This window comes from Ailuropoda melanoleuca, chromosome 4, assembly GCF_002007445.2.
Source record: "Ailuropoda melanoleuca isolate Jingjing chromosome 4, ASM200744v2, whole genome shotgun sequence".
NCBI lineage: Eukaryota > Metazoa > Chordata > Mammalia > Carnivora > Ursidae > Ailuropoda > Ailuropoda melanoleuca.
The window spans coordinates 52,545,137-52,557,462 of record NC_048221.1 but is presented as its reverse complement, the minus strand read 5'-3'; the positions used below and the strand labels follow the sequence as shown (position 1 = coordinate 52,557,462).

Below are 12,326 nucleotides of genomic sequence, written 5' to 3'. Positions count from 1 at the left end.
GAAAAGAAAAGAAAAGAAAAGAAAAGAAAAGAAAAGAAAAGAAAAGAAATGACAGTCACAGAGAATATTGGCCCAAGTTACAGGTAAAGGTTGGAAACACTTTCTGATCTGTTCCATCACTTCAGTAACAGGATTTCAGTGTGGAAGAAAGCAATACAGGTACCTATCAAGGATAAAGGAGAACTCAGTAGGATTCAGTAATAGAGTGAAAAGGGTCAGACTGTGCCTTTTAAATAAAAATCCTTGTTTCAAAGAGAGAGAATGGAGTTTAGGACATAATTATTTATTATATAATTATTGGAAGGGAGAATATCAGTGATGTTGCAGTGTAAGAATTACCCTAAACAGAAAACTTCTGCATATTCCTTAAAAGTTTGTCTACTATATATGGGGTTAAAAACAAGGAAAGGTAGGGTAGTTTTAAATGTCATTTTTATTTTTTTAATACAAAGTCCCCTGAGGCTTCTATGCTAGCATTGATGTGTGTTTGCCCCACTAGTGTTCAGTAGTAGTATATTCTCCTGTTGGGCTGAGCCCTCTGTCTGACAGGCTTACATTTTATTTACCACAAGCTAGAGATGTGTTTATTGTTCCTTTTCCAGTCTATTTTAATGTATAGTTTTCAACTATCCTCCTACCTACTTTGCTCTTTGTTTGGTTCCTGGAATTCCCACACACAACCTACCCCAGTCTATCCTCTTCTCCTCTACATAACCCGTATTCCTAAAATGCTGTGTTCATCATGTCACCCTCCCTCCATCAGCAATCTGCTTTGGGCCCATTTATTATCTGTTCCAGAATCCCACCTCCTATACCTACCTTTTAAAGCCAGATTTCCCTTTTCTCTCCAACATAGATCCATCATTCCAGTTATCCTGACATTTCTACGTCCTATCCTTTACCCATGTTCTTTTTCTACCTAAAATCTCTGATCTTGCCCTTTAAACCTGTTTCAGTCCTACTGGTCCTTAGGTGCCCAGCCAGGTTCTGCCTTTATGTAGGTAACCTTCTCATAGGTAGCCCTAAGTGCTAGAGATATAAGATGAATTAAAGGACTTTCTCCCAAGGAACTTTAGTTCTTCCCTCTAGTCTTCCTGTTTTTTTCTCAGCTATAGCCACACTGGCCTACTTTGTGTCCCTCAAACCTGCCAAGCTAGTTCTCATCTTGAGAACTTGATATTTGCTATTCCTTCTGCTTTAAGATACTCCTCCCCCCACATCTTCATAGGTTCATTCATATCATCATTCAGGTTTCATCTGTCATTGTTGGAGAGCACCGAACAGTGAAGAGTTCTTCTCTGACTATTCCAGCTTAACCAACCACCAGGCACTCTGTCATATATATACCCCTGTTGATCTTCGTTTTACTTACCCATACCTGCAATTGTCTTGGTTCTTCTGCTCCTCCCCTCCAACACACATACACCTTAGTATGTAAACTCCTGAGGGCAGGCATTCTGTGTTGTTTACCACACAGTATTCCCAGTACTTTGAACATACCTGGTACACAGCAGGCTCTCAGTAAATATTTGTTGACTGAGATGTCCTAGACTCTGTGCTTGGCCGTAGGGATGATGGGCTCTGAACCATGAACATCCAGGTGAGTGACCTGTCCAGTATCAGGATAAGCTACTGCTAGAAGGTCAGTTTCCATTTATGTGCTGTTTATCTTGTGATGAGATCTGCTTAATTATATTCTAGTTTTTGCCTTTCCCCTTTGCTGCTCAGAACAGAGTAAGAACTGCCTTATTTATTATGAGTATGCTCCAAGCTAACCAGGGCTGCTGGCATTGCTGCAAATACTGTGTTGAGAAGGTTGTGGAAAAACCATGTTGCTGCTATGATATGGCCTTGTGACAAGCTGTCCATTCCAGGGACTAAGAGCTGTCCCCACTAGCATGCCCTGTTATCCCAGGCCACCGACTTAATTTCTTTGTGCTTTTGTTTTCTTCCTTTGCAGAATGGGTTTTGGGGATTAGATGTGAATAATACCAGGAAAAACATAGAATGCATAAAATTCTAACTTCCCCCCCTTCTTAGATGTGAACGATTAGAAGAACAACTAAATGACCTAACGGAACTCCATCAGAATGAAATCTTAAACTTGAAGCAGGAATTGGCCAGCATGGAAGAGAAAATTGCATATCAGTCCTATGAACGGGCCCGGGACATCCAGGTTAGCATGAAGGATCGGGTTTGTAAAAGCAAAAGACTATCAGAAAGTAGAATGGTGGTTGGCAGGGGCTGGGGGTTGAAGGGAATGAGGGGTTATTGTTTAATGACTATAGAGTTTCAGTTTCACAAGATGAAAAGAGCTATGGCGTTGGATGGTGGTGATGGCTACAGAACACTATGAATGGATTTAATACCACTGAGCTGTACACTTAAAAATGGTTAATTAAGATGGTAGGTTTTACGTTATGTGTCTTTTACCACAATAAAAAAGGAGAAGAAGAAAAGGGAATAAAATACTGATACATGCTATTACATGGATGCATCTGGAAAACATGCTCAGTGAAAAAAAAAAAAAGCCAGTCACAAAAGGCCACATATTATATGATTCCATTTACATGAAATGTCCAGAACAGGCAAGTCTATGGAGACAGAAAGTAGATCAGCAGTTGCCAGGGGCTTCAGGGAGGGAAATAGGGAGTAATAGGTAAGGGATAGGGGATTTCTTTTTGGGGTGATGAAAGTGTTCTAGAATTCGATGGTAATGATGGTTGTACAACATTATGAGTTTACTAAATGCCGCTGAATTGTACCCTTTAAGAAGGTTAAAATTTAATGTTAGGTGTATTTTACCATAATACTGAAAAGTTTAGGAAAAAAGATGGGGAAGGTAAGAGTATCAAGAGAAGGTTATACCAATTGTAAGTAATATACCTACTCTTCAAATGAGGTACATTTCTTGAAAGTCTGTACCATGTAGGGGTGATATGCTTGCTTGGGTTCATAGGAAATGTTCTGAGGATCACAGGTCTTGGTGTATAGAAGACCACATGCATTATTATATCTGTTGGTTACTGCTTCAGAAGCTTCTCTGACAAGACTCAGGGCCATCTTGTCTGTCTTCTTCTATAGCAAAGGAGGTATTTGTCCTAGTTGCCAAACCCAAACCTTTTACAGGCACATTGCCAGGCCATTTGTGAGAATAACACATGAGGCAGTTATGTTTAAGGCCCTTTAGTTTATGCTATGAGGAAATAGAATATGTAACTTTTTCTTATTCCAGTTGGGAGGTATTTCTAAGGGAACAGTTGCTGGTTTCACATGAAAGCATCTTGAAATAAGCTAGTCTTAGGGAAGGGACGTGGTCCGGGAATCTTGTATCATAGCCTAAAAAAATCAAGGGAATGTCTGGATCATTTGTCCAGCTGCCATCTTCTCCAGACTCTGGTATTCTGTTTATGTTTTAGTTTTTTTCCCATGATCATTCCAGGCTGGGGTAGTATTCACTGCCCATTCATTAGCTTGCTTCAGTCTGAAGTTGCCTAGCCTTCATCTCAAATCACAGGAAACCAGGATGCATTGAAACCAAGACCAGAAAACGTAGGGCTCCCACCACTACTGAACTTTGGAGGATGCCTGACCATAGCTAAGGAGATAGGTTCTGTACTCTGAAGGTTGAGGGTAAATTTAATATAAACTCATGGCTTGAAGGGAGCATATCATTTATGTTTGGTCTAGTGTTTGGGCATAGTGTCCTCCTTACAAAGATCAACCTTAAAAGGGGTGGTGGGGGGTGTATACTCTTCTTATGAAGACAGATCAGAGAGCCCTACACACTGATGTCTGTGATTTATTTGACTTGGAAAACAACGGCTAGTGCATACAAGGATGTCCAGAGGATGTTCACCTCGTCAGTGTTATGGTGGAAAAGTTGTAAATAACCTAAATCTCTCCAACAGGGAACTGGCTGAATAAACTGTGACATATCTATCCATACTACAAAACGCTACATAGCAATTAAAAAGAATGAGGTAAATCTGTACACACTGACGTGGAAAGAATTGGCAGGACCCACTGTTGAGTGAAAAAAAAAATGAGTTAATGAATTAGTTCCTATAGTATGATACTATTTATATTAAGATAGAGAGTCAAAAAAATTCCATACATTTCCCTAGGCTTAAATATGTATGCATTTAAACATAGGTGAAATATGAACACATGTCAGGCTGACAGTGTTACTTCAAGGCCAAGACCTGGATTTAAGGAAAATATCAAGAGAGACTATGTATCCTATCTGAAATGACCAAGTATGTTTGTCTTGTGCAACTTAAATTAGTAATTTTTAAATGGAAGAAAAATATACTGGAAGTCTTGTTATTAAAATGTTCAAGACCAAATCTAAGTGTGGCTACTACTTCCTGTGAGCCATCCCGTGAAGAATGCAGTGGAGGGCAGTTTAGGTGAATAATAATTGCTTGAATAATGACTTACACATTTGGCCTCTCATATTCAAGACTCTAGCATATTTAAAATCATTGGCCTAGCTCAAGATGCATCTCGCTTGCCCAAATTGCACGTCAGCTATTCAGAGTAGTGTGAGCAGAAGGCTTAACTATTCCCTCTTCTGGCCCACAGGAGGCCCTGGAGGCGTGCCAGACCCGCATCTCCAAGATGGAGCTGCAGCAGCAGCAGCAGCAGGTGGTTCAGCTGGAAGGGCTGGAGAATGCCACTGCCCGGAACCTTCTGGGCAAACTCATCAACATCCTTCTGGCTGTCATGGCGGTCCTTTTGGTCTTTGTCTCCACGGTAGCCAACTGCGTGGTTCCTCTCATGAAGACTCGCAACAGGACGTTCAGCACTTTATTCCTTGTGGTTTTCATTGCCTTTCTCTGGAAGCACTGGGATGCCCTCTTCAGCTATGTGGAACGGTTCTTTTCCTCCCCCAGATGATGCTGGCACAAGAAGGCAGTGCTCCCCTACCCTCTGGCGAGTGCATGCAGCGAAGAATTAGACAGCAACTTACCTACTCTGAAGTTTTCTACGACAACAAAAGAGTTGAGTGAATCTGTTTACATTTAGAATAATGTTTTTTTCTTCAAGAGACGCAATTGCAATAGTATTTTTTAGATTTTATCCAAGAAGTTTTTTGGGCAAAAATCTTGGATCATTTTTATGTAGCATGATTTTCCTTGGGATGCAAATCTTAAAACAGTCCTTTAATATGAACCAACAATCTGGAGCACACTGAAGGGCATTCTAAATTGTGGCTTGAAGGACTGCACTAAAACCCACTAAAAAGATGCAAAAACCTGATTAGGGAAACCAGTTAAACCTAACACCCTGCCTCGTCTGGGCTCACCACCTCTCCCCCTCCCAGACTAACTTTACTGTGAAATCCTACCACATTCCATGTCTGAATTTTTGGATTCAGGGTGGATTGTCCTTGTCCGTGGAAGAACACATGGATCTCTCCCTGGCTTTCTCACCCAAGTTGGCCACTCATGCTAACCCTGGAAGTATGATCACTTTTGAACCTGCTCCCTTAACCTTTGCTAGGATACAAAAGTGAGAGCATCATGCCCCAAAGGATCACTGCAAAGCCCTACCACAGTATTTTGAAGTAGCCCTCTAAATACTTAATTTTAAGCAAAATCCCTTGGCCGCACTTTTAAGGTTTTTTAAAATATGTGTATAGTCACCAACTTAAAAAAACAAAAAATCTGAACAGCATACTTGAAGAATGTAATACTCAAACTCTCAGTGCTTCCTTATGGTTTCTAATAGGATTTTTTATTATTGTTATTATTATTATTGGGTTTTTTTGGAAAGGGTTGGGAGGGTCTTTTATTTTTCCTTTGAAATAAAGAAGTGATGTTTTTAAATGAAGAAATGTGTGGATATTTAAGTGTGCTGCTCCCTCTTGTCTTGAAACAGTTTGAGTAAAGGAAGACTTGCTATAAATGCTTCCCTCTGATGCCCTTGTTTTGAGATGCAGCTTAGACTTCCTCCTCTGGCTGCTGCTGCTTTTTGGTGTCCTGCCACCCCCACCCCACCACTTCCTGGGCTTGGCTTGGTTGAGAGGAAAGGGGTGTGCAGGGAGAGGAGGAGGCTGTTTCCACAAACCAGCATGATAGGATAGAGATCTTTTTGCCCCAAGAAAATGTTCACCCAGGGACTTTGGGCTGGGGTTGTCTTTAGGAAAAATTGAGACTATATTATGAGAGTCATACATAATTCCTTGTGTTTCCTTAATTTATTTTTAACACCCCCTGATTACTGAAACCAAAGTGATGTGGAATCTTCTGTCTGCATTTTGGCCCCAGCACCCTTAATTTCAAAGCTTTATTCTGTCTGCCTGAGAGAATCAGCTGAAGGTGATTCTCCCTAAAGAACAGAAAAGGATCTGTCAGGTTAGAAGGACCCAAGTTTGGGGTGTAAAATGTTGTCCACTTCCTATTCATCTAGACTGACTAACAACCATGCGCAGTGGACTTTTATAGACAGTTTAGAAAAAAACAACTGAGCCTTCTTCCCCATGCTATGACCAGTTCCACCAGGATGGAACTGGGCTTTTAGAGCATGTCTAGAAAGCTTGGTTAATCTTTTCATATTCATAGTATTGAATCACAAATGCTGTTCCCTCTTGGCCTCAGTTCTGTGCAACCAAGTGATGAGCAAGGGGCACATAATATGTCCTGAAAAGAGTAGCAGAGCATGCTTTGCCTATTCTTCCCATACCAGGAAATTCTTTTGGAACTAGATTAGCATTGCCTTCTCTGCCTGAGAGGATGGTTTACATGACAGCTCCAGCTTCCTGTGGCTTTGGCAGGCTGGCCTTCTCAGAGTCAGCATGTTGTTTCCATAATCATTTTGATATTTTAACTCAGGTACCCCAATCTTCACTCCATCCCCAGATGATTGTAGTACAACCTGTTAGCTCTGTTGACCTCTCAAAATTAGTACCCAGAGCAGGGACCACAAGGATGATTTTTCTGTTAAAAAATAATTGGAACCAATTCATGTTCAGGCCAAAACCAAATTGTTCCCATGCCTATGTATTTTAAATGTTTACTTTGCCTAAAAATATCGCAGTGACTTTAGGCAGGAGTGCCAAAGGACACCATGACCTTGTCAAACTAGCATAGTTTCTCCTAACCTTCTGCTCTAGCTTAATCACTCAGAGTAGGGAAGAGAGCCCCACAAAGTCATCAAAAAGAGGCTCTAAGCCACCATCCTCCAGTTTTTCTAAGAACCTTTGAGTCCCCTAAACTGTGTAGAGGCTACTAAGTTTTGTGGGCCCTAGAAGTCACTGTGATAAATGGATTGAAATTGTTCCCATTTGCCATGGGACAATTTCTATCAAAGGAAGGTTTTCGCCTCTGGACAGCCCCCGGAGCTCCCAGCCAAACAGGCCCGTGCTAACTGTCCACCATCCTCTCTCAAACTGTCTTAGGAAGGAGCTTCAGGCTAGGTCAGTCACAGTAATGGCTTTCTAGCTGTCTTGTCCCTTGATTCTTCACCAGGCCCAACAGTTGTCTGCATTTAATGCTATTTGTAACCATGAGTCTGTTTTCATGCCTTCCCCCACTTCCCGCTGCCTTCCCCACACCTGTCACCTTTGTGTTTCTTTGCATTGTGGCTGTTCCTGGATTCTGGTCTATTGAAAGCTCTTCTATAACCTCACTCTAATGGTTGTTTAACAGTTGTTCTGTGAGTGGAAATTTCCCCTTGCTTTAATGCTTCTTCTCTTTTAAAGACTACGTACATTCCCTTTGAAATGAAGCATTCCTGGATTACTTGTTAGTGCTGGTGCTTGAGGCTGGCTGTGGTAGCCTGGGTGACTCTGTTCAGGTTGTAAAATAACTAACATTTTACCTTTTTTATGATTCAATTGAAGGGCACTTCTGTCTGCTCCAATTTCAATTCCTTGGTATATACTCAGTGCATCCTAGCAAGGAAGGCTTTCTACTCCACTGGCTCCTTAAGAAGCAAAAGTAGGTTAAATTTTACACTTCCTTGACTGGGGTCTTCTTTCTCCCCTGTACCCCTGCCACCCAACTGAGGTAAAAATCTGATACCAAGGAAAACACTGGGATCAAGCCTTCCTTGCTAGCCATGCCCTAATAATGAGCATATTTTTATGTGGTTTTCACTGCATTTGGTTTTGTTTCTGACTTCATATTCCTTTGAGGTACAGCGAGATGAAATGCTGAATTCCAAGTAAGTTCCAGTGAGGAGCTACCTTTCAGCTTTGGGAAATATGCTTCCAAAACAAAACCAAATATTGTAATCAACAAATTGACACAGGCAAAATTATGGTTCCCACCCCCAAATGAAACTGGGGATTTTGAATGTGGCTCTAAGAGTTAACATTTCTGTCTGTGTGTTGTGTATGCTAGGTGATACCCTCAGTAGGACTGACTACTAGACTGTAAGTGTGTTTTATCAAAGTGTGTCAGCATAAAAACTCACTTGCACGAATTGAAAAGTACAGAAATGACACTTGTGAACGCGTGAACGTTAACACTGTAGTTGATAGATCTTAAGCTGCTAATTGTTGAGAGAGAATTACATTTATGTTTTGTCTGGTTGCTGCATATTCTCAGCAGCACTTTTACTGTACATACAAATTGAAATAAAGACCTCAGCTATTAACGAGGTGGTTGGACTCGGGTTTATTTTGCTCTTTATTTTTGCATATTTATTCAGTTTCCATGACAAGTTTGTCAGTCTAAAAACCTTCCAATAGCGTATACATTAGAAACTGTGCGTTTGTGTGCGCACACGCACACATGCACGCAGTCAGTATCTTGAAACCATAACTGATAGCTGGGTGACTGTCACTGTCTCCCAGGACTTTATACCCATCATTTCAGATTGTCACTTTGCCACAATTCCTTTCAACTGGTAGGTTAGTCTGCCTTTTAGTTCTTTGGAGGGAGTTTTTTAGAGGTATCCCCCCACCTCAGATTCATCTGATGACCCCAAATGGGTATAATAATCCCTGTCCATTCTTTTTTTTTATTATTGAATTATAGTTGACCCACAGTGTTACATTAGTTTTAGGTACACAACATAGTGATTTGACAAGTGTATACATTAGGCTGTGCTCACAAGTGTAGCTACCAACTGTCACCATACAATGCTGTTATAACACCATTGATTATACTCTCTAATCCCTGTCCATTCTTATAAGGCTTTGTTAATAAACGTTATGATGGATACATAAATACACTTTGTAAAACATTTGACATTTGAAGTTTTATATGTATGTAAGGGGTTATTATGTAGCCAAATCCCATCTATGGTTTTGTTATAGGGGTAGTAATTTTTTTTTAAAGTAATGTCTTTGCCCAGTGTGGGGCTCGAACTCAAGACCCTGAGATCAAAAGAGCACCTGCTCTACTGACTGAGCCAGCCTAGGGGTAGTAATTTTTGATATGGTTTCTCCTTGATGATCTCTGGGAAGCCTCTGGAAATCCAGAAGCTCTCATCTTGCCTTTCTTTGGCAGGATACGAAACAGGGACCTGATAACTTGGCTCTTCATAGCCACAATTTGAATGCCGAGATATTTGGGCCCACACTTCTGGCTTACTAGCTTTGCCTCCTACCCCATCTGTATTTAGAGATATCATTCCCACCTTGATCCTACCTAGTGGGTGTTGTGAAAATAAAGAGAGCCTCTATGAAAGCTTTTTAAGTTGCAGTGAGAATGCCTTAAATTTCTTGAAATGTGGACCAGGCTGCCATGTACAGATGTGCAGGTTGTACATTGCCCAACCCCATAGTAGGCTACACCGTGAACAATATATCCAAGTGTTGTGTAGTGCATAATGGGTACAAAGAACAGGCCTGATTATAATAATTATATAACGTATAATAATCTCAAAGCCTGCTTTATTTTCATTCATTAAGAACTTGGGAGAGTGGAAGGCTGGTAACAGATCTGAGAAGCTATTGTGAAAACAGGCTGGGGAGACAGGTAAGGGTATTTCCAACCAGAAAATGTATGCCTCACCTAAATGATTCAAGTGTACTGCTTTTAAACTCTGTGGGCAAAGCTAAACCTAGCCAGCTTTGACCTCAAGTCTAGGTAGTGAAGAGTGGCTAACATTTATTGAGTACTTCTTGAATGCCAGGCATAATGCTTAGTACTTGGCATGAAGTTCTCACTTCTCCCCACAGTCTCACACAGGCAGTGTCTTCATTGTCTAGGTAAGGAAACAACCCTGGGTTCAGTGGCTTGCCCAAAACTATATTGTTAGGAAATGGTAAATGAACGTGTTGGAAAATAGGTCTGTGCCACATAGATAACAAAAGATGAGTGTTTACAATGTGTGAATATACGTTAATAGGAACCAAGAAGAAAACAGCTCAGTAGAAAAGTAAGCAAAGATTGTGAAGAAGTAGTTCACCAAAAAAGAAATGAATGGCCAATAAGCATTCAGAAGAAAATGTTCAGCCTCATGTGTAAATCAGTATGTTAAATGATAAAATAAAATGCCAGTTGTGGAATAGTATACTGTCTCCTGTTCATGCGAAAATATTCTCGTTTGTATAAATGTATGTATGTAAGTCTCTAGAAATGAAACTGCACATTGAGCTGTCCCCAGATCGTCACCCCAGGGTGTGGGGGCTTTCATGCTTGACTCCTGTAAAGTAAGAATCTCTCACATGTAAATATATTTGTCTGTTTTAATTAAAGATACCAAAACTTTTTAAAAAGAAAATGATAGGTCCATTGTGGAGAAATGAAAAAAGTTGATAATGTTTCCAATACCGGATTATAATAGACCATTTTATGTTCTAGGATTGTCCTAGAAGGGGCTCTAGACCCAGTGTGGACCACCTGCTGGGCTTCTGGAAGTCTGGGTTTCCAGGTTTGGTGGTCAAAAGGCTGTCCTTCTGCCAGGGGATGTGTGGAGGTGTGACCGCAGTAGTTGGTACAGGCTGTTCAGCTCAGCCCTGCACTCACCCAGCAGCGTTTGAAAGCCACTGTGTGCAGGACTGGGCTGTGGAGATGTGCTAAATCAAGAGAAAAGGAACTTGGTAGAATGAAATCCATGTTGTGACAGAGTCAGAGGCCATGTGTGGGAGTGGAGAGGAGGAAGCACTCTGACAGGGCAGTCGGGAAGGGCTCAGTGGAGGAGGCAGCGGTATCTGGGCTGGCAGAGGATGCGTTTGGGATGACTGGTGGTGAGTGGGGAGGGTGTTGCAGGTTGAAGAAGCAGTATTAAAGCTGTAGAGGTGAGAAAGCCTGAGGTGAGTGGTTCTGGCCGTGGGTGTGAGCTGCGAGTGACTGGCAGGCTGCCTAGAACAATGTGTGAAATCAGCAACAAAGTTAAAAACAATGGTGGGGGGGAAGGTTGTAAGAAATCTAGAATGCCATGCTGAGTTTCACCCTATAGCTAAAGAGAAGCTAGCTCATCAAAGGTGTTGAGAGGCGTAGTGACCCAGCCTTGAGTTTAAAAATAATTGTCATTTCGTAAGAAACCAGTAGCCTCTTTTTCATGACGTCCAGGTCAGTCGGGTGATTGAGAAGTACTGCCCAAATATTTGGTCTTTTGCCTTTTGATCCTGTAATAATAGGAGGAGCTTCAAAATTTTATTTGATGTATGAGAACTGAGGGTATAGGAAGCTTAGATCTCAATTCTTACTAAAAACAACAACAACAACATACTTTGTTACTTTCGGCATTAGAATCCTTCAATCCTAGAGCAAGAGTACTTGACAAAATCTAGTCTTCTGCCTTGATGAATTTCAGTTTAAGTTGTCCAATCAGATTTTCCTTTAGAAGCCTTCATTTCAGGGACACCCAGGTGGCTCAGTCAGTTAAGCGTCTGCCTTTGGCTCAGGTCGTGATCCCAGGCTCCTGGAATTGAGTCCTACATTGGGCTTCTTGCTCAGCGGGGAGCCTGCTTCTCCCTCTGCCGGCTGCTCCCCCATTCGTGCTCTCTCTCTCTCTCTCTCTCTCTCTGACAAATAAATCTTAAAAAAATAAATAAATAAAAAGACGTCTTCATTTCAGCAGTTACTAAGACTATTGAAAGGTCCGGCAGGGGCACCTGGCGTGTTTGGTCAGTAGGGCATGCAACTGTTGACCTCGGGGCTGTGAGTTTGAGCCCCACCTTGGGCTTAGAGATTACTTTAAAAAAACAAAAACAGGGGTGCCTGGGTGGCTCAGTTGGTTCAATGTCTACCTTCAGCTCAGGTCATGATCTCAGGGTCCTAGGATCAAGCCCCACAACGCATCAGGCTCCTTGCTCAGTGGGGAGTCTGTTTCTTCCTCTCACCTCTACCCCTATCCCCTGCTTGTGGGCACTCACTCTCTCTCTAAATAAATACAATCTTTTTAAAAAATAAAAACCATAT

The 12,326-nt window shown here is 41.5% G+C and overlaps 1 protein-coding gene across 9 annotated transcripts in view; it reads left to right on the top strand.

Annotated features, from left to right (window-relative positions):
• TMCC1 (transmembrane and coiled-coil domain family 1) overlaps positions 1-10,473 on the top strand; it is a 239,531-nt gene extending 229,058 nt beyond the window's left edge. For all 9 annotated transcript variants that reach the window (XM_034658806.1, XM_034658807.1, XM_034658808.1 and 6 more), the window contains 2 exons: positions 2,041-2,176; positions 4,588-10,473. In XM_034658806.1, coding sequence (XP_034514697.1) covers positions 2,041-2,176; positions 4,588-4,902 — 451 coding nt within the window. In that variant the 3' untranslated portion in view covers positions 4,903-10,473. The remainder of the gene's footprint in view (positions 1-2,040; positions 2,177-4,587) is intronic.
• Positions 10,474-12,326: the final 1,853 nt, after the last annotated feature.